The sequence below is a fragment of the Rissa tridactyla genome, chromosome 6, assembly GCF_028500815.1.
Source record: "Rissa tridactyla isolate bRisTri1 chromosome 6, bRisTri1.patW.cur.20221130, whole genome shotgun sequence".
Classification (NCBI taxonomy): Eukaryota; Metazoa; Chordata; class Aves; order Charadriiformes; family Laridae; genus Rissa; species Rissa tridactyla.
Genome location: NC_071471.1, coordinates 787,816 through 808,335, shown reverse-complemented (window position 1 = coordinate 808,335; position 20,520 = coordinate 787,816). Strand labels below are relative to the sequence as shown.

Below are 20,520 nucleotides of genomic sequence, written 5' to 3'. Positions count from 1 at the left end.
CTCAATGCAGCTGTGGCCCCTCAGACCCAGCTGCGAAGCCGGGGGGGGCTCTGCCCGCAGGGAGCTGGGCAGGGGTGTCGTGCTCGGCTGTCTGCTGCGCGTTAACCAGCAGGGATTCAGCGAGACACCGAGGACGGGCAGCCATGGAGGAGGAGGAGGGGGTTGCCTGGTCAAAATCAGGCACACCTTGGTTCAACCTGTGCAATTTTGGGCTGCCCAGCTGCAGGGACCCACGGGGTGTGGGGCGGGGGGCGGTGGGAGGCAGGCAGGGGGGAGCTGCAGGAGATGAAGCATCAGCAGAGAGAGGAGAGGGATGGCTCATGGAGACGCCAGGACCCCCGGGGAAAGGAGCTGGGAAAGCCGCCAGCGCTCGTCCTGCCCGGACTTGACGGAACCCCCCTGCGACGCTGGCGCAGGCAGTGCCCGCACACGCGCTGGGGGCTGCCGGGTTTCCTTCCCGCGGCCCAGAATAGCCCAAAACAGCAGGGGCTCGCAGCTGTGGGGCTCTCGCAGCAGCACCCTGGGGCTCGCTCGGCAGCTGGAAACGAAACTCCGTGGGTTTCGGGATCCTGAAACTCCCCCACCCCGGGGCCAGCCCCGCTGCGCAGTGTCTGCCGGGGGGGCTGCGGCCCTTGGGATCAGCTTGGGGCAGCAGCAATTTCGGGCTCAGCAGCAATTTCGGGCTCCGTAGCCTGGCGGCGTCACCAAAATCTGTAACCAGACTACCACTCTCCAAACCAGGTTTGTAGCTTAGAAAGCCGACGTTAATTTATTTCCAGTGCCGGGTGCACGGGGAATCTCTCCTCCTGACATGCACCCCCACCAGAACTCTCCATGCGGTTTTTACGCTCACTTTATAACATCGTTATAATATTAGTACTTCCCACCTCTATTTGATTGGTTAGTAATTTCCACGCGATTACGCCACCGAGTCGCAGCTCCTGCGCACGCTCCAGGGGAGGGTCTGCGCCTGGGCGAGGGTCTCCTTGACCTGCGGGCGGGATTTCCAGCGTTATCGCGAAGGTCGTGTGGCTCGGGGCCCCGAAGGCTTTTCCCTTTCCTGCCAAGTCTGGGAGCTTCTCAAAATAACGTAGATTAGGGCCATCCTCAAGGTCCCGGTGGTCGACGGGCCTCCTTGGAGAACGCAACGATACTCGCCTCCCTCCACGAGGAGGTCTCTTCGTTAGCGCAAGCTTGATAAATTCAAGGACAGCCTCCTCGTTATCCGCGAGAACGTATACAGTTAATAATAATATCTCAAGGATACGCTTTGCTAACGGGGATGGGGGGGGGGGGGGTGTCCCACCAGCTTGGCCCATCCCTAGCCATTTGGGATCCCTACCCACGGGCAAAGATGGGGTACGCGGGGGGGGCTGGAATTCCCCATACACCGCCCCCCCCCGAGCTGAAGGGATGGAGGTGGGAGAAGGGGACGGGGCTTGCCCCCAGAAAAATTATACTGGGGGGGGTGATGCGGGAAGGAAGAAGAGGGGAAAGCGGGGGGGGGCGGGCGGGGATGGCCGGGCGGCTGCTTCCCTCTAGCGGGGAGCGGCGGGGGGGGCTCGGACGAGCCCCCCCCGCCGCTCCCCGCTAGAGGGAAGCAGCCGCCCGGCCATCGTTGTCCCGTTCCCCCCCCGCCGGTGCCGCCCCGTCCGGGAGGGACGAGCTTCCGGAGCGGCGGCGGAACGGTGAGGGGGGGGCTCCGGGCTCCAACACGTTGTTTGGGGGCGGGAGGGGGGAATGGTGTCCCCCCCGCCCGGTGTGGCGCGTCCCTACCGAGGTGGACTCCCGGGGGGGTTGGACCCCGCTCTCCGTTCCCCCCCACACTCGCCGGGGGAGCGGGGGGGGGGAGGGAGGCTTGGGGTTTTGGGGGGGGGGCGTGGGGTTTGGGGGGGAAATGGGGTCCGGGGGGACGTGGGGGTTGGGGGCGGGGAATGGGGCTTGGGGGAAGCTTGGGGTTGGGGAGTTTGGGGGGGGACGTGGGGTTTGGGGGAGGCTTGGGGTTGGGGGGGGATGTGGGGTTTGGCGGGGTGTGGAGTGTTTGGGGGGGTGTGGGGTTTTGTGTGGGCATAGGGTTTGGGGGGGGGACATGTGGGGTTTGGGGGGGCTCGGGGTTTGGGGGAGGCTCGGGGTCGGGGGGACACGTGGGGTTTTCGGGGGGACACGCAGCGTTTGGGGGAGGTGTGGGGTTTTGGGGAGGGGGGGCATGGCGCTTGGGGGGGGGGTGCGCCCCAGCAGCCGGCGTGCCACCGTGGTGCGTCACCCGAGAAAAGGCGTGGGGAGAGAGATGGCCGGGAACCAGGAACGGGAAAGGCGTGTTTTGGGGAAGGGCGTTCGATTTTCTTCACTTCCCGCAGCACAAGGCCCTCTGACACGCGGCCATGGGGAGACCCAGGAAGGAGCCCGGCGGCACCTCGTCCCCTCGCCCGGCCGCGGCCGCCTCCAAAGCCGCCCCGGCTGCGCCACCGCCTTCCGCCTCAGCCACCAAGGCCACAGCCGCGGCCACCGGCAGCCGATCCCGGAGCGCTCCGGCTGCCGGCCCTAGTCGGGGGCGGGGGGCGAAGACAAACTCCTCTCAGCCAAGACCTGCCGCGTCCCACAGAGCCCGAGGGGACGCCAGGGACCAGCACAGAGCATCCACCGGGACTTGCTCCACAGCCCAGAAGGTGCCTGATGCCAAAGGAGCCGCCGGCGCGGCTCCACGTCAGGGACCCACGTCACATGGGTCCATCAGAGCGGACCCACGTCCGCAGAAGAAGCCGCTTGGGGCTGACCTGAGTGGGGCCGAGGGCCAGTTCCTGCCCCCCCTGGAGAGCCAGGACATCCCCTGGGTGGAGCAGGAGACGCGGGGCCAGCGGAGCAACCCCAAGTGGTACCAGTGGCGGGAGAACCGCATCACCGCCTCCGTGGCCCCCCGCATCGCCAACAGCAAGTTCGCCAACGGCAAGACGGACGAGGTGCCCCAGTCCTACCTGAGGGCGGTGGTGAGCTCCGGCCCCAGCGTGCAGACGCCAGCCATGTCCTGGGGGATCCGCAACGAGAAGGCGGCCCTGCAGGCCTACGAGCAGCTGAAGTCACAGGCGGTGGGCAAGGCGGTGCAGGTGGACGACTGCGGCCTCTTCATCCACCGGGAGAAGAAGTGGATCGCCGCCAGCCCGGACGGCATCATCAAGGAGGCGGCCACGGGGAAGGCCCTGGGGCTGGTGGAGGTGAAGTGTCCCTACAAGCACAGGAACAGGACGGTGCGCGAGGCCTGCAAGGACAAGGACTTCTGCCTGGAGGTGGATGGCGACGCCTACGCCCTGAAGAAGGATCACCCTTACTTCACCCAGGTCCAGTGCCAGCTGGCGGCCGCTGGCTTCCAGCAGGCCGACTTTGTGGTGCACACCACCAAGGAGACGGCCGTGGTCCCCGTGGAGTTCGATGCCAAGTTCTGGGGGCAGACGGTGCCCAAGCTGGAGAAGTTTTACACCGAGGCGGTGATTCCCCACCTGGAGGCGAAAGCAGGCGGCTCCGCCTGGGCCAAGGAGGAGTAGAGTCCCCTGCCTCGCTCGCCACACAAACCCAGCTTTGGCCCCTTGCATAGAAATTACGCCCCGTTTTGCTGCTCTTCTTGGACCGTTCGCTGCCTCTGCCCCAGTGCGACTGCCTCGGGACGGAAACGATGCTCCAGCAGCACCCTGCTGCGGGGAGGGACTCCTCCAACAGCCACTTCTTCCTGCCCAGCGCTCGGCCCCCAGTGCCTTTTTGCCCTGTTCCCCTCGCTGCGTCCCCCATTCGGCCTGACGGCTGGAAGCTGGGACACCTCGGGGGCTGCAGGGGAAGCCAGTGATAACCTCTGTGCTGGAATAACACGTATTTTGTGGAGAAAACTGGATCCTTTGGCACCTCAGCTGCTCTCAGGACTAAATCGTAACGCCACTGTGGAGCGGAGCCGGAGCCAGAGCCAGAGCCAGAGCAGGTTTATTGTCGCTCGAGAGGAAAGTACAGCTTTTGAGATAAATTGTGATGTACTTTGAGTCACAGCAAGGGTGCACGGACCCCCCCAGACCCTCCGGCCATGAGACCTGTTTCTTTGGAGTAACCCACGATGCTCATGACGAGCCGGCCACAGCCTGGGGAAGACGGTGCCCGTTGAAGAGGTTGTCCCCGAGTCCAGCAGGTTCCCGTGGGGCACCCCCATGCGTGGGAGGGGCATCGCTCTGTTCAATACAACATGCACCGGTCTGCTCGCTCCCTGTCGTTTGTGCAGCTTGATGTTCGCCTGGGGGGCAGTGGGTGGGTGGGGGCAGTGGGGGGGATCCCCACACCAGGTCCCCTCCCCGCCAGCAGAAGGGGAGCGCTCAGGTCCCAGAGGGATGCGAGACCCGAGGCCACTGAGCTGTGCCACAGCCACCACTGTTATGGCAAAAGTACTTTATTATATACATAAGACTCCAGCCACACTCCACAGGGCAAGGACCAGAATTCGCTATTTTACATATCAATACAAAGTAACTATAAAAACATAAAGCACTTTTGGGGCCCAGGCTTTCCACAGCAGGAGAGAGGCACAGGGACAAGCCTGGGGGCTGCTGCGTGATAAGGGGCTGCCCCACGCCCTCCCCCAGCTGTGGTCCCACAGTAACCAGATGTGCAAGTAGGAAAGAACCCAGTTAAGAAATAACGGTCATTGGGACTGGCAAGTGGGGGCTGTCCCAGTGTGGGCAGTGGCACGCCGGGGACTGAGCCGAGTGTCACCAGGACGGGCGCGGGGTCTGCATCCCCCAGGGAAAGTGCAGAAGGCACGTGGGGAGGCTCTTTTGGAGGGGTCTGGAGGTGGGGTCCAGCGGTTGGTGCAGATGGGGGCCCAGGAGATGACACACACACACACACACTGTCCATGGGGGACCGGGACAGGGACAGGCCTTCCACTGCCAAACTCAAGCAGGGGCTGCAGAGAGCACAGCCGGTGTCTCCAGAGCAGCAGTTGCATAGCAGAAGGGGCTCGGGGCCCGCCCATAACAAGTCATTAGGTTTCACTCTACGTGTCCAGGAAAAAAACCCAACTTCTGTGATGGAGGGAGTGCTGGGAAGCAAAGCCCTCCCAGCTCCTGGCTCCATCCAAGCTCAGGTCTCAGCATCCAGCTGGTGTTGAAGCGGATGCTCCACCAGACAGCCCTGCAGGCAGGAGATGGCCACAGGGTACAAAAGCTTCAGTTGTTTTTAACTGGAAAATATGGAAAGCTAACCACAGAGCACCCTCCTGTTCCCCTTCCAAAGGGCTCCCAGCACTGCCACAGCTAGCTCTGAGGAGAACTCCAGTCTCCTACCAGGAATCCCACCCCCCTTCACACAGGAGACCCCAGTACAACTGGAGAACATGAAGCAAGGAGGGCTGCTCAGCAAGAACTGCCTTGGTGATCACCTACTGGAGGATGCCTTTGCTGCTCCTGACCCAACAGGACTACCCTGGGGTCACAGGCACAGCAAACGAGACCAGGAGCACCATGGGCCAGGGGAAGGACCTCCCCTGTGCAGCCTGCAAGGCTGGTGAACCAGAGATGGATGGCTCCACCAACACCCCCAAGACGCAGAGCCCCACTCTGCTCCAGGACTGACGTCCCCTCCTGCCCTGGAGAGCGGGATGCTTCATGGAGGGAGCTCCATGGAGCCCTTCGTGGAGGGCTGCACCTACTTGCCGGAGGAGAACTTGGATCACTGGGGCTTGGCCGTCGCAGCCCACGCTAAAGCCTGAGGCAAGGAAAAGGAAAACACTGAGGAGAAAGGACGAAGGGGAGTCACATCTTGGGGTAAGTGTAAGCTTCCACCACACCACAGAAAAACTACTAGGACTAGGTTCTCCTCGGCTGCCCTGGGGAAAGGCACTGAGCCACCTTTGTGCGAGGACAGGGATGTTCCAGAGTGACCTAGTGCACAGCTGGACCACCCTCCTTTCCCCCCCACACCTCCAGGGAAACTGAGCTCCGTGGCCAACGCGCCCCCCAGGGAGGACGCACGGGGCAGCTTCCAGCAGTCAGAAGTGCAAGGGGGACAGTCCAGCCCCTCCCTGGCCATCACCGTGCATTGATTGTCTCGCCAAACCGGGCTACGATCTTCGGATTAAAAAGGGGACCCCCGGCCTCCCTGCTCCAGGGGAGCTTCAGTCACAGAAGCGCTTGCGGGGCACCGTCCGAGCTCGGTTCGAGCGGCGAATCTCCTGCTTGGCGTCACGGCACCGCTGGCAGATGAAAACCTCAGGCACGTTGGATTTGCGGATCTTGGCACAAGAGAGGTGGATCCAGGTAGCGCATTCATTGCATTCGATCATGGGCCTCCCGGCAAAGGGCTTCAGGCAGAAGCAGGTGATCAGGTCCCAGGCGTCGTCGTCTGGCCAGGAGAGACAGACACTGGTCAGAAACCACCTCACCGGCTGCTGGCCCGGCTGTGGCCAGACCAGCCAGTTCCACTGGTGCTAAATGGGAGAGCCCCCCACTCACCTTCTGCTTTGGTGTTGGGAGCTGCTGTGAAATCGACTGCTAAAGTTGCAAAAAGGAGGAAAAAAAAAAAAAAGAAAAGAAAAAATGAAGACCAGATGAGGAAGGTGACCCTACGCCCCACTTCAGACATGTTTCGGGTCTGCACCACTCACTGCAGAACAGAGCTTCCGCAGGGCAGCCAGCTCCCTGCCCTCGGCTCTCCGGTCCTCCCAGGTCAACCCCCGTGCTGGGAAAGGCTTGGGACACTGACAAGCCCTCCCTGGGTGGCTCCAGCTGAGAGAGAGACATTGGTCACTGGCCCCCGGGCTCCCGTGGACACTCACCACTGAGCTGGGAGCTGCCTCCGCTCGCATCCTCCCCTTCGCTTTGGTCCAAGGTACTGCAAGCACCGGGGCTTTTCCTCCCTCCGGAGCAGGGTCCGTGCTCCTGCAGCTGAGGATCATCTCCCGCTGGCTTCTCGGCCCCCTGCGCTCCATGCGTCCAGTCCTTCTCCTCCTTCATCAGCTCCTCCAGGAGGGAGGGGGGCTGGGGGTCCCCAGCCGGGCTGAGGGAAGGCTCCGGGAGCTGCTGTCTCACGGGGGGCACCCGTCCCTCCAGCGCAGCCAGCTCCCTCGCCCCGTCCGGCTCTGCCCCGGTGCCCAGCGGCTCCCTCTTCACCTCCTGCTCCAAAACCAGTTTCTTTGCTGGCGGTTTCTTCCGTTTGGTCTGCGGGGGCCGGGCGCCGTAGAAGCCGTCAGGGAAGGCAGGGTAGGGCAGGAGGAGGCCGCTCTCCACAGCCCTCCCGGCGGCATCCCTGCTCCTCCCGTCATCCCCCAGGACGTGGCAGTCGGAGGAGTGGGACGAGGCCCAGCTCTCGCTGTCCTGCGTGCTCCCCGTGCTGTTCGGGGGGCTCATGCTGCCTCCGCGGGCCCAGGGCTCGTTCTGCAAGGGGGGCAAGACACAGGGCTAGCACAGGGAACGGCAGCACAGGCGTTCAGGGAGCGAGGAGGAAGGGGCTAGGGCTGGAAAACATGCTCCAGGAGAGGAACTGGGAGCTGGGTCTGCAGGTGGCAGGAGCCCAGAGGATCCCGTCGTTTTCAGAGGAGCACCCCACACACCCGCTCACCTCGTCGGGGTAGGGGATGTAGCCCGCGTAGGCCAGAACGAAGGTGCAGAACTGGTTGAAGTCCTCCACGGTTCTCTGTCGCTTCTGCGACGGCTGCAACAAACGCCACGTGTCGATTAAAGCCCCCGGACGCCCCCTCCCCGGCTGAGCGACACCCAGCCCCCGACCAGTCACCCAAGCACCCACCCTCCCCAAACCCCAGGACGGACAGAAGCGGCCCCTCCCTGTAAAACCCAGATCACTGGGAGGGGGGGGGGAACCACAGTGACGACGCGAAGGGACACCCAGCGATGGGACACCCAGGGAGCGCGGCAGCCGCCCGGCAGCGGTGACTCAGAGCCGGGAGCCCCGGTGCGGGGGACGCCTCCCGCGGCTGACCGGGACCCGATGGAGCCGGGAGCGGGGCGGTGGTGGGGGGGTGCCCAGCGATTTGGGCTTCCACGGCCGCCGAGGGGCCAGCGCAGGAGCCCGGCACCGCTCCGGACAAGGTCCGGGGGACCCCGGCGACACTGGGGCCAGGGGCGGAGGAGCAGAGGCACCCCCTCCGGCGGCTCCGGGGACCGCGGGGGGACCGCGGTGCCGGGCTCACAGCTCCCCGCTCCCCGCGGGGCGGCGGCCGGGTCCCCCCGGACCTCCCCCCCCCCGCCCCCGCCGCCGCCCGTCCCCGCGCCGGGCACCTGATGGCTCCCAAGATGGCGCCGCGCTCCCTGTCCTGCCCCGACCGGCCGCCGGGGAGGGGGGGCGACACCCCCCCTGCGGGACCCCCCGCCCCCGGAACCGGCACGCAGCGGCTCCCCCGCTCGCACGCCTACAGCCCCGCACCCCCCCGCCCGGCACGCGCACGGCACCGCCGGCCACGCAGGTCCCCCCGCGCCACCCCCCGCACCCCGGCACCATCCCTCCCCCCCCGCACCCACGGCCGCCCCCCGAGCGCTCCTCGCACACACAGAGACATCCCCCCCCCCCAGCCCCCCGCGGACAGACACACACACAGCCCCCCCCTCCCGCCCGGACACAGACACACACCGGCCCCCGCACACACACAGCGATCTGCCCCTCCCCGCGCACGCACACACACACACACAGGCCCCCGCACACACACAACACACGCAGCGATCCCCCCCCCCGCACACACTCAACACACGCAGCGATCCCCCCCCCCGCACACACTCAACACACGCAGCGATCCCCCCCCCGCACACACACAACACACGCAGCGATCCCCCCCCCCGCACACACACAACACACGCAGCGATCCCCCCCACACACAGAGCGCCGTCCCGCAAAGCCCTCGACTCCCATCAGCGCGCGCACACACACGCGGAGGAGCCCCCCCCTCAGACGCGCGCACACACACACACTGAGACCCCCCCGGCTCGCACACGTCCCCTACACACAGCCCCCCTCGGACACGCGCACAGAGAGCCCCCCCCAGCCTCCCCCGCGCACCCCCACACAGAGCCCCCCCTATCCCCGCACTCCCCCAGCCTCCCCCACACACAGAGCCCCCCCCGCCCTCCTCAGCCTCCCTCAGGCACCCCCCCGCGCAGAGCGCCGTCCCGCAAAGCCCTCGGCACACGGCCCCCCCCGGACGCACACACGCGGCGAGGAGGCCCCCCCGCCCCGCTCACCTCCTCGGCGCCGGGGGAGCCGGGGCTGGGCACGGGGCTGCCGCCCGCCGCGCGCCCCCCGCCCGCCGCCTCCCCGCCCTGCCTCATGCCGCGCGCCGCACCGGCCTGCCCCGCCCGCCGCGCGCCGCCGCGCCGGCCGGGGGCGGACACCGGGGCCTGCACCGGGGGGCGGGGCTCCCGGCACCGGGACACCGCCACACCCCCGCCGGTGGGCAGCCGGGCCACCGCACCCCCCCGGGGGCCCCCGCTCTGTCCCGTCCCCCTCCCCCAAGCCCGGTTTCCCGCAGCCCCCAAACCACCATCGGATCCCAGCTAACGCCCAACGCCGGCCTCGCCCCCTGCCCCCCCCCCGGGAAACAACCCGCCCCGGCGCCAGCCTCCCCCCGCACCCCGGGGGAGACATTTAATCCGGTGAGACAGAATAAAAGCACGGCGCGTCCCCCCGCCACCCCCCCCGTTCAACCCCCGCAGCCCCCCCCAGGAAAGGCGAGCGCTGCACCCATTGCTGCGTCCGGGGTTTATTCGCCCCGCGGCAGGCTGGGGGGGGGGAACCAGCAGCCCCCCAGGAGGGGAAGGCGGGCGGCGGGGCGGGGGGCAGCGGGCGTCCCAGGCGCAGCCGGGCACGACAGACACTGGCCCCGGGGGGAGCACGGGCCACGGAGCGCCCCCCCCGCCCAGGGGCCGGGGAAGGGGCAGGGGACGCGTTTAGCAGCAAAGGCCTCGGGACGGTGGCATGTGATGGAGCCCGACGTGTTCGGCCAGTTAAACACAAAAAGAACCAAAAAGAAAGAAAAAGGCAGAGGGGGAAGCGAAGAAACATGGAGAACAGCTCCTCTCCCGCCCTCCAGAGCACGGAGTTAGACCCGGGGGGGGGTCAGGTCGTGACACCCCCTCCCCTCCTCTCGCAGAGCAGCAGCCCCAGGCACAGCCCTCCCAGTCTGCCCAGTGCTGGGCACAGCCTTCCCAGTCCGCCCGGTGCCGGGCTCCCGCTGCCTCGTGGTCCCCGCGCCCGGCCGGGGGGGAGAGCCGTTCGGGGGGCAGTTCGATGGCACGCTGAGGGTCCATGCGGGTGGCAGCGTCCTCGTCGCTCTGCCAGGCACGTTGGATGGAGCCGAGGCGGGCGAGCTCCCGGCCCCGGCGCGGTCCGTCTCCCCCCTCATAGGAACCCCTCCTTGCGGAACTGCTCCCGCAGGATGTCCCTGTACTGGTCGAAGCCGCCCTCGATGCGGGTGACGGTGCCGTCCTCGCACACCCACAGCTCCTGGCACACCAGGCGGATGAAGCGCTCATCGTGGGACACCAAAATCAGACCACCCTGCCGACAGGAGCGGGAAAAGGGGACTCAGCGGGGCACAGCCCTGGGCACAGCGCAGGCGGCATCTGCAGCACAGGAGGGGCAAGTGCCGGGATCGCTACTGGCTCTCCAGGTCCCCGACAAGCGCAGGGACGGAGATTCCAGGCAGAGTCAGCGACAGTGAAAAGGCGGCTGGACAAGGCCCCAGGCAACCTCAATCAAGCTTTTGTTTCACAGTAAAACTGCCCCAACCCAGGCAATGATAAAAGAGTAAGAACAAGACTGATTGCAGTGGTACCCAGAGGCTGTGTCTTTGGAGACCAGCTGTAAGTTGTGCCTAAGAGGCAAGTGGCCCTGAGGCACTGCACGCAGCACAGGAGAAGCCACAGGGTGCAGGTGACTGGCCAGGATGGGGGACAAGGTGCTCTCTGGTCTGCTCTTGCCTCTCTCGGCCACCCTCAGCCAAAGCCAGCAAGTGAAACAAACCACCGGGACGGGTGGCTAAGGCAGAAATGCGACTGGCTCTTCCCAACACGTGTCTTGGGCTGGAAGCCATCCCTGGCCTTGGACTGTCGCCCCCGGCTGACAGAGTGAGGAACCCATGCTGGAGGGGAGCATCCGCACGAGAGGAGATCCCACCCAGGGAGCCTTACCCGGAACTTGTTCAGTGCCTTTGCCAGCGCCTCGATGGTCTCCATGTCCAGGTGATTTGTCGGCTCATCCAGGATGTAGAAGTTTGGACTGGAAGAGAAGACGGCTCTGAGCGTGCACTGGAGCAGGCCTGCGCTGGGACCCCCACCAGGCTGCTGCCTTAGCCGTGAAACGCCACAGCCACCCACATTTGTCCCGAGATTGGCATTGCCCAGCTCCAGGGACACCTCTTTTCCCTGTGAGCCCAACGCGGCAGGAGAAAGCCACCTTCCACATCGTCCCACCAGGGTGGCAACCTTCCTCCCCAAAAAAGGCCCCAGGACAAGCTTTCCGTGGGGCAACGGAGAGTCCCTGGATGCCCACATCCTCCTGGTGAAGCAGGATCCGGGGATGGAGGTGTGCAAAAGTTAACAACATCTGGGAGAAAATTACCAGGACATAGTCATCTGGGCGAAGGCCACGCGGCTCTTCTGACCTCCAGACAGGCTGGCCACGGGACGCACAGCCAGCTCCCCCGAGACACCATAGCTCCCCAGATGATGCCGGTACTCCTCTTCCGTCTTCCCTGCAGGAGCGTGTCACAACATAGCCATGGCACATCCAGGGTGACGCAGGACCCCGGTGCCTCAGCCCCCCAGGCCAGCGCGGCGGGGAGGAACCCAGCAGCCGCTTCCAGGCAATTCCCTCCCAAGCAGGGGGTTTGTGGGAAAACCTGACTGACGCAATCGGAACAGGGGCTGCAGGGCTGGTGACGGACCCCAGGCTGCCCCCAATTCCCTGTCACCACCTGTTAAATGGAGAAGGGAGCAGGAGGTTTTGGAAGCTGGGAAAGGGGGAGCCAGTGCTCGTTCTGTGCCTGGCAGGAAAGTGGGTCATCTGCCTCCAAAACCCGGCCACGGTGGGGCACCAGCCCGCCGACCACCCCTGCACAACCAGCACGGCTCCTCACGGCTGGTGTGCTGAACCGGTGCTGGAGGTGGAGATTCAACCCAGAGCAGGCGGTGTCCCTTAAGGACCGAGGTGACAAACCTCTGCCCAGGGCCACAGAACAAATCAACGGTGCTCTGTGCATGGCAAAGGAGACCTCCATGTCCCACATCTCCTGGGATCTCCAAAACTCACCTGGGAACTTCCTTGCCAGCAACTCGACAGCACTGATGTTCAAGTCCAGCTGATCCACATGGTGCTGGCTGAAATAACCGATCTTTAGGTTTCTGCAGAATGAGAAGAGCAACGGGGAGCTGGTACCAGGCCCCGCGACCACGACGCTTGCAGGAAGGGGGGCATATGCGTGGCTGTGCAGGACCCACCCCCATATCCCTGTCACCTGGGCAGCCACCACTCCAGAGCACAGCCCAGAAGCCCTCCAGCTGCACCATTCCTCCCAGTCCCCCAGCCCTTCCTACCAGGTACCTGTGAGCGTGTCTGATCCCTCTGACTGGTGCCAGCTCCCCCATTAAGATCTTTAGCATGGTCGACTTGCCAGCTCCGTTTTCCCCAACCTAGAGAAGCAGCAGCAGCATTGGAGAACGTGAAACCCATGAAGGTACTTTGGAGAGTGGGGCAGCAATCAGGGAATTTTGGCTCGCTTGGAGAATCACACAGCGGAGGCGGCCAGAACGAAAGTCCAACCAGCGGCTCCAGCTGCGTTTCTATCCGTGAGGAGCTGCACAGACAGCAGTGCTAGAGGATGTCCCCTCCCCAGCCCTCCAGCCTAAGGATTACTTGGCCCCAGCCTCATTCGCAAGCAAATAACATCTCTCTGCTGTCCCATCCAGCATGGCAGGAGCCCCCACCACATGCCGCTGTCGTCAGCTAATTAACAGTTACAGAAAAGATGGACCCACTCTCTTCTCAGAGGTGCCCAGTGAAAGGGTGAAGGGCAACAGGCAGAAGTCACAAATTCTAATCGGTATTAGGAAAAATGTTCCTCGTAATGAGGATGATCAAATGCTGCAATGGGACCAAGAGGAATGGGAGAAACATTCCTCCCTGGAAACATCCAAAATTCAACTGGACAAGGAGGACCTGAGCAACCTGACCTAACATCAAAGCTGGCCCTGATTCCAGCAGGGCCCTCCCAAGGTCCCTTGTAGCCACCGTTATTCTGCAACTCCACATACCACACAGATGCGGGACTCCAGGTCAGCAGAGACGGAGAGGGAACGAAAGATGTAGTGACTTGGGTCATAACAGAAGTCTACTTCGTCTAGCTGCAGGATCGGGGGGGAGAACTTCTCAAAACCATCAGGGAACCTGGGAAGGCAGGAAGAGGTGAGAGACGTCCAGGAACTTCAGACACCCTGTTCCCGACCCCCACCGGGACAACCGCTGCAACCCCCAGGTGGGAAGGAGGGCTCCCTGCCATGCAGGGCCTCTGGGAAGGATGGTCACAAGAAGAGGGGACAGATCAGTCTTGGCAGCCTTGGCCCCAGGAGGGAACCCAACACAAACGTGGGGGCCTGTCTGGGCTCCCTGTCAGAGTAAGGCTGGCCCACGGGAAGGGGTGGTTGTTCCAGCCGGGACGGGACCCAGGAGGAGCTCACATCAGAAACGGAGCCAGGCACCCTCCAAGCAAGGGCTCAGGGGACACTTACTTCATGACCACCTCAGACTCCTTGTCCACAGGTTTCAGCTCTGGCCTGCAAGAAGAGGAGATGGGTAACCGAGATGCCTTGCACTGGGGGTCTGTTCCCACACCAGAAACCCAGACAGTCTTCAGTTCTCCAATGCCTCATCCTGGCCAAAGCCTCTGGACCAGAGACAGAGCACCCAAAGCCCAAACCATCCCAGTACCACCCAGGCACCTTCAGAACCCCCGTTCACTGTCCCCTCCCCGCCTCCAGAGAGGAGCAGGACAGGCACTCACAGCTTCTCCAGCAGCTTGAGCTTGCTCTGCACTTGGGATGCCCGGTTGGCATTGTAGCGAAAGCGGTCGATGAAAACCTACAAGAGAGAAAAGCATCAGCACGCTGCAGGTCCTCTTCAGCCCCAGCCACCCCGCTCTGCTGCCAAGCCTCCTGCAACAACAGAGACACGTCCATGGGTCACTGAAAGGCCAAACAGCAGAAAAAACTCCAAGAGCAGAGATTACTGGAAGCAGGGAGGCTTGGAGGGTTCACTAGAAGCATGGAGAGTGGGACAAGGCTGGGAGAAGAGTGTCGCAGCACTACTGGCTTCTTCTAGTACCTGGATGTGCTCGCGGTACTGCTGCTGGGCTTCGTACTCTCGCTGCTGGTTCTTCAGCCGTTCCTCCTTGATCTTCATGAAGTTCTCAAAGTCCCCGCGGTACGTGTCCAGCCGCTGAGAGTGCAGGTGGATGATGTCTGTGGCCACCGCGTTCAGGAAGTTCCTGTCGTGGGACACCACGAGGATGGTCGACTGCCAGGTCTGGAGGAGACAGCAAGAGGGAGGCCTGAGCATCGTCAAGCCAGAGCGCAGGGCTTGTTCCCACCACCCAGCAAGGCGAGACACCAGCCTGGAGGACATCTCCGTCCCTCGCTCTGTCCCGGGGCTTCCTGGCCACCCCCTACCTGCAGGTAGGTCTCCAGCCACAAAATGGCCCTCACGTCCAGCATGTTCGTTGGCTCTGCGGGAAGGGAAAGAGGCAGGGAGGTCAGGAGGGATGGGGACGGCTGGATTATGCTTTTTTACACAGGAAAGGCTAGAGATCAGCATCATGGAGGAAGAGACCCTGTGGGGGACCTGACTCCACAGCCGAGGGGACTCACGCCCGTGGGGTGCGCTGAGGCAGGGGGGTCTGGGGGCCGAGGCTCGGACGGGGACGCTCCCCCAACCCCATACTGGTACCTGGGCACTGGTGCCCAGCGGCAGCGCCTCACACAAACCCTCCAGCCAGGGTGGGCACCCCCCACGGAGCCAGCCCAGTGCCGGGGTCACCCCCTGCGGTGAAGGGACCCCCGGGATGGGCCGGCAGCCAGGGCCCACGGCAGGGCCGGGAGAGGGACTGCTCGGGGCGCGGCGACAGGCAGAGCCCCCAGCTGGGGCATGGGGCAGAGCTCTGCTGAGTGCCGTGCAGGCGGCCCCCCCAGCGCTTCCCCGCAGCGCCCACAGCCCTGCCAGCACTGCCCTGTCACGCAGGGCTATTTTGGGCGGGCAGCTAAAGGCCACAGCGTGTTCCCAACCCCAGCAAGGGCACAGGCAGGCCTGGCCGTGGAGTCGGAGGGGACTCATGGTATCGACTTACCATCCAGCAGAAGGAGATCTGGCCTAGGAAAAACCAGACACGGGTATCAGAAGCAAAAAGAGCACAGGGTCAGTGCAGAGTGCGTTTCACCGCACACACGGAGCTGTGATGCCCCCAACGCTCCGCACCCCCAGAGCCAAGAGGAGCCCCGGGCAGCACCCCTGCACCTCGCAGCACAGACCCCATGGCATGAAGGCCTGGACACCAACCTGGCAAACAGGGCTCTGGCTAAGGCCAGCCTCATTCTCCAGCCTCCGGAAAACTCTCTGAGGAGAGAAGAGGTTGCAGAGAGGGGTTACTGCTTAACACAGAACGACTCTGTGTTCACCTGCCAGGCTCCCTGCTCCCCCGCTGCCCTTTCAGCTCTGCTGTCACCCTGAAACTGTGTGTCCCCGCAGAGACCTCGGGCACAGCACGAGAACCATGGTCCAGCAGGCCGGTGGCTTGGCTCCCTCGGGGCAGGAGACCGCATTGGGAGGGCAGGAACAGACCTTCACCCTTCCCCAGGGCTCCCCTCCCTCACAGCCACAGCGGTGCCTGGGGGCTCACCAGCAGCGGCGTCTCCCCAGACCCGTTTCTGTCTCGATACCCAGAACCTGGAGACTTACTTGGTTGTCTGTTGTTGCATCTTTGCATTAAAGCCCAGCCCAGCGAGAATGACGGATGCCCTGGGGAAAAAGAGAGGGAACTGGAACCCAGCTACAGCATCCAGACGCACAGCACAGTCTGAGGCCCTGGACCCACAGTCACCCCGGGGACCCTGCTGCGCGGTTTAAGGCCATTCTGGCACAGGAAAACTTCCCTGCAGGCCCAAGAGCAGCACTTGGCTGGGAAATGCAGCCCAAGAGAGCACAGCATCCACGTGAAGTCCTAGATTCGCAAGAAGCTTTCAGCTCTTTGGCCAGGAAGAGAGTCACTACCACCAACATCCCAGAAAAATTCCCCAGACCACCAGGAACCTGAGGAGGTCTGAGAGGAGCAGCAGCAACAATGCAAGTCACTTGGGGCCAAAAAATTCCCTCCAGCTTCAGGGGGAAGCTCGACTACTCCTAGCCCAGCAGAGCTGTGACAGAAGAAGAGACAAGGAGCAGAAGGGAGAGCGCCCTGTCCTCGCAGGCTGGATCCCAGGGCCACGGCATCACCCTTCCATGCCCCATACCGCTGCCCACGGCAACAAACAGCGGTGTCCGCAGGGCTGTCTCACCTTGCTGGGGCCTTGTCTGCCTCAATCTCCTCCAGCTTCGCGTAGATCTCTGACAGCCTGGCACCTTCTGTCCCTTCTCCCCTGGGGTGGGACAAAGAGGAGCATGTGGGACTGACGAGGGTTAGGGTTTGGATGCTGGTGGAGGCCGATCTCCCCAAGCAAGAGGTAGCCCAGCCCTGCTGGAGCCCTCCATTTAAAGGGAGAGACCTCAGAATGAGACCTCGTGGTCCAGAAGCCACAAAAGGGCTGGAAACCCACCAGCAACATCTCACCTGCCGGCATTAATCTTATCCGTCAGATCCCTCTCCTCCCGCAGCAGGCTCTCGCGAGTGGTATCACACTCCAGCACACTCTGCAGCGCTGGCGTCTCGTCCCCTGCCACCTCCTGTTCCACATGGAGGATGCTGATGTGCGAGGGGATGCGCAGGCTCCGGCTGGCGATCATCTTCAGCAGCGTAGTCTTCCCCAGCCCGTTCCTGCCCACCAGCCCATAGCGTCGTCCAAACGCCAGGTTCAGGTCTGCTCCCGCCAGTAGGACACTGAAGCAAGGGAACAGGCGGGTCAGGGCTGCCCCACGGAGAGGGAAATAACTGGCAGCCGCCTGCCCCAACCATATTTCAGGCTGTGCTGGGGCCACACAACCATCACAGACTTCTCCAGCCCAAAGCCAACGGGGTCAGGTGCCCACCTTGCTTCCTCACCCTTCCCACGTCCTCTGTCACTTCCCACCACTCTCCAGACGAGTCTCAGTGACCCACAGCCCAAAGCCCAGCCAAGATCTGTCCCACCTCCCCACCCGCACTCACCGCTCACCGAAGGACACATCGAAGTTCTCGACGCGCACATCATACGACTTGTTCTTGCCTGATGACTCCATGCGAGTCTCCTTCTTGCTGGCAGCTTGGCTGGCAGACGCCTCCTCAAGGACCCTGCGGGCAGGCAGAAGACGGAGAAGGGGGCTCAACCATAAAGCTCTGGTACAGCCAGATCCCAGCCACGCTCAGCAGAGCGCGACGGGGATACCTGAGGCGCCCTCCGTACTCACAGAGGGCCAGATGTCTTCAGGGAATCCCGCTCCATCCTCTTGTCCTGCTTGGCTTTCAGCCTGGCTTCTGCCTTCTCCAGTTTCTTGGCATTCACCATCTGGGGCACAAAGCAGAGAGTTTAAAGAAGAGAAAGCAACTTCAGCAAAAGCACCAGAAACCCAACTCCAGGAGGCAGGACATGGGAACTGGGACAGATTCAAGTGCGTTTTGAAGAAGCTAATCAGGCCAGGAAATCAATTCAGGAATGAAGTCCTAAATCAACTGCTCACGCACAACGGTTCTGCCTCAGCAAGGCAGAGGGTTTGGCTGACCCTAACGTACGGCCACTTTCTCTAGTTCCAGGGACCTGGGTCAGCCCAGTCGCTTCAACAGCAGCAACCTGCTACCCCAATGCCTCCTCCGCTAGACCCTACGCCCACCCTTGTTCTGGACCACCAGGCACGTTAAACTTTAGCCAGTTTGGAACAAACTCGGCTTACGCAGTGGATCAATCAAGACAGAGACAAAAAGCATTTAATTAAACCTGAGGGCAAGAAGGAGCCAAGCGTTTTAATCTGGCCTCTGGTCTTGGCCAGGCTCTCAGCCCACTCCAGCTTATTCCTGTGTCAAGTCAAATATTTGTGGCTGACCAAGAACACTCCTAGGTATTTCTAGGCAACTCTACAGCCACCGGAGCACGTTACAGCCCTGCATGCTAGACTGAAGAGCGTCTTGTTACTGGAGCTGTGACCCTGTACCTACAGACGGACTGAGTCACTCTGTAAACTATACCGAGCTCCCTCAATCTCCCCATAAGACATGTCCTCCAGAACTTGAGAGGCCTCCCGAGGCCTCCTCTGAATCGTCTCCAATTTTTCTGAAGATCCTTTTTGAGTTGCAGACATGGGAGCCAGAGAGCAAACCCAGCAGCAACAACTCCAGCGCCAAAACCAGCAACAGCTGCCAGCTTTCGCTTAAGACTCCCTTTCAGACACATGGGGACCACGTTAGGTCTCAGCTTCCTGGCGAGGGGTTCTCGTCCTCCACTCATTACCCCAGGAAGGGAGAGCTCTACAAGACACCAGCCTGGTAGAGAGACTGCCCACCCAGTACAGCAACCGCCGTCCTTGCTCTGCAGATGCACAACCGCTTCTCCCCATACTCAGACTTTGACAGGTCCAACGCAGAGGGCAGGCCAGGTCCCTCCTGGGCAGCTATGCCTGTCATCGGCAAAGATGTTCTGACTTCCTCCAGATCAGACCGTAACTGCTTCCAGACCTCTCCACTCCTGATCTTATTTCTCAAACCAGGACAACCCACAGCCATTTTTGAAGCTGGGCTTAAAACCTCCCCACAGCAGCTCGCTGGAAAACAGCTGCTCCGTGCTAACTCCACACCTGTAACATCCAACATCTAACCATTACCCAGGATTTTCTCTCTCATTGCATATGGCGAGACGTCATCCTCAATTAGCTGTAGAGGCTATTCCTCAATTGGCCTTGCTGTAGAGGCCAAAGGTCCTCGTGAAAGTCAGAGAAGCTGCACTCTGAGCACCACCACTGCATCATCCACACTTTGAAGCTCATTAAAAAGTTATAGCAAAATAGAACTCATCAAATTAATAAGCCGTTAACTCTTGTTGAGCCTCTTCACCACAGCAAGGTCGAGTTTCCTAAATTACAGTGAACCTGACGAGGAGGAGCAGCATCCCCACTGCTCCGTCCCTACCCATGACGACCGCCCGTCCCGGCTGCCCTCCGGGGGCGAGGTGACCGGAGCAGGGTAGGACACCTGCAGCCCCACGCGTTAGTTGCTCCCACCACATCTGCTGGCTTAGGAACGCGGGGATGGCCCCCACTCACCGAGGTCTGGCCTCTCTTCAGCAGCAGTCCGGGCAGCAGGTCCGTGCCGGCGTCTGCTGCAAGAAGACGTTGGGTTGGGTTGTGCTGATGATCCCGTGCTCCAGGGAGACCCCACCAAGAGCTGCCTTAAGGGCTGCTCACGACCAGGCAGGACTGCCCCTCTCCCAGGGGGACCAAAGGGTGGCTCCTCTCCTTCCACCCCTGCTTGCCCTGCGGCAGCCAGGTGCTGCTGGCCACAGCTCAGCAGCGGGAAGAGAAAGCGGGGTGCAGCTGCGAGGGGGGGCCCAGGGGCGCAGGGAACCGCTCCCCGAGGCCCAGCAAGCACACGCCCAACGCCCCGGGCCCATCCTCGCCGCCCGTGCCCTGACAGCAGGACGGGAGCTGCTGGGGGGGGACAGCGTGTGGCTGGGGGTCGCCGGTGGGAGTCACTCACCGTATCCGTCAGTGATTTGGGAGAGCTGGATGGGGGCGTCCAGCAGCACCTGGCTGCAGCGCTGGGCCCGGCCCTCGTCCCTGCGGGAGAGGAGAAGGAGGGTGAGGGGGGCCGGGGGTGAGGGGGCCGGGGGTGAGGGGCGGGGGGGCCCTTACAGCTGCAGGGTGTTGAAGAGGCGCTGGCAGATGTCCCTGATAGCGCCCTCGTCCTTGGCATCCTGCGACACCTCCCGCAGCAGCTCCCCCACCGCCTCCACCAGATCGTCCACCGACTCGAAGTCGGCCCCGTCGCCGTGCAGGATCCCTGTAGGCACAGGGACACCGCCATGCACACCCCGCCGCTGTCGCGACGGACGGCCGCCTGTCGCGACGCGGCCGGCAGGGGGCACCCGCCTGCTCCCCCTCCCCCGACGACTGTCGCGACATGCGGCGGGGCGGGAGGCCCGTCGCGCCGCCGCTCACCCGTCACGTAAGCGAAGACCTCGCCGTCTAGGTCGGGGAACTCGCTGCGGAGGATGTCGGCGCAGGAGGCCATGGCGGGGCGCAGCGCGGCCCGGCCGCCGCCGGCAGCCCGGACCCGCGCAGGGGCGGAAGGCCCGGCGCGCGCGGGGGCTGCCGGGAAGGAGGCGG

At 63.3% G+C, this 20,520-nt stretch overlaps 3 protein-coding genes across 6 annotated transcripts; 1 reads left to right on the top strand and 2 right to left on the bottom strand.

Annotated features, from left to right (window-relative positions):
* The first annotated feature begins 604 nt into the window (after positions 1-604).
* Positions 605-4,246, top strand: LOC128911312 (protein capicua homolog). Of its 3 annotated transcripts, none has more exons than XM_054205991.1 (2): positions 605-741; positions 2,358-4,246. In XM_054205991.1, the coding sequence occupies exon 2, from the start codon at positions 2,382-2,384 to the stop codon at positions 3,534-3,536; it is 1,155 nt and encodes a 384-aa protein (XP_054061966.1). In that variant the 5' UTR covers positions 605-741; positions 2,358-2,381; the 3' UTR covers positions 3,537-4,246. The 3 variants fall into 3 exon arrangements, with proteins under 3 accessions (XP_054061966.1, XP_054061963.1, XP_054061964.1); XM_054205988.1 differs by lacking the exon at positions 605-741 and adding an exon at positions 1,590-1,688; XM_054205989.1 differs by lacking the exon at positions 605-741 and adding an exon at positions 1,697-1,780.
* A 153-nt stretch (positions 4,247-4,399) lies between these two features.
* LOC128911313 (PHD finger protein 13-like) lies at positions 4,400-9,323 on the bottom strand. Its single transcript, XM_054205992.1, has 5 exons — positions 9,216-9,323; positions 7,585-7,677; positions 6,803-7,400; positions 6,480-6,518; positions 4,400-6,369 (listed from the first exon to the last, which is right to left on the bottom strand). Exons 1-5 carry the CDS (start codon positions 9,300-9,302, stop codon positions 6,143-6,145), a joined length of 1,044 nt encoding a protein of 347 aa, XP_054061967.1. The 5' UTR covers positions 9,303-9,323; the 3' UTR covers positions 4,400-6,142.
* Positions 9,324-9,949: 626 nt separating this feature from the next.
* ABCF3 (ATP binding cassette subfamily F member 3) lies at positions 9,950-20,493 on the bottom strand. 2 transcript variants are annotated; one of them, XM_054205986.1, is made up of 21 exons: positions 20,353-20,493; positions 20,047-20,194; positions 19,892-19,971; positions 19,459-19,514; positions 17,617-17,714; positions 17,378-17,500; positions 16,844-17,110; positions 16,572-16,652; positions 15,976-16,035; positions 15,577-15,633; positions 15,368-15,390; positions 14,694-14,749; positions 14,350-14,550; positions 14,030-14,106; positions 13,758-13,802; positions 13,284-13,416; positions 12,574-12,662; positions 12,283-12,374; positions 11,593-11,725; positions 11,163-11,250; positions 9,950-10,530 (listed from the first exon to the last, which is right to left on the bottom strand). In XM_054205986.1, the coding sequence occupies exons 1-21, from the start codon at positions 20,423-20,425 to the stop codon at positions 10,372-10,374; spliced, it is 2,139 nt and encodes a 712-aa protein (XP_054061961.1). In that variant the 5' UTR covers positions 20,426-20,493; the 3' UTR covers positions 9,950-10,371. The 2 variants fall into 2 exon arrangements, with proteins under 2 accessions (XP_054061961.1, XP_054061962.1); XM_054205987.1 differs by having other exon boundaries at positions 19,459-19,511.
* Positions 20,494-20,520: the final 27 nt, after the last annotated feature.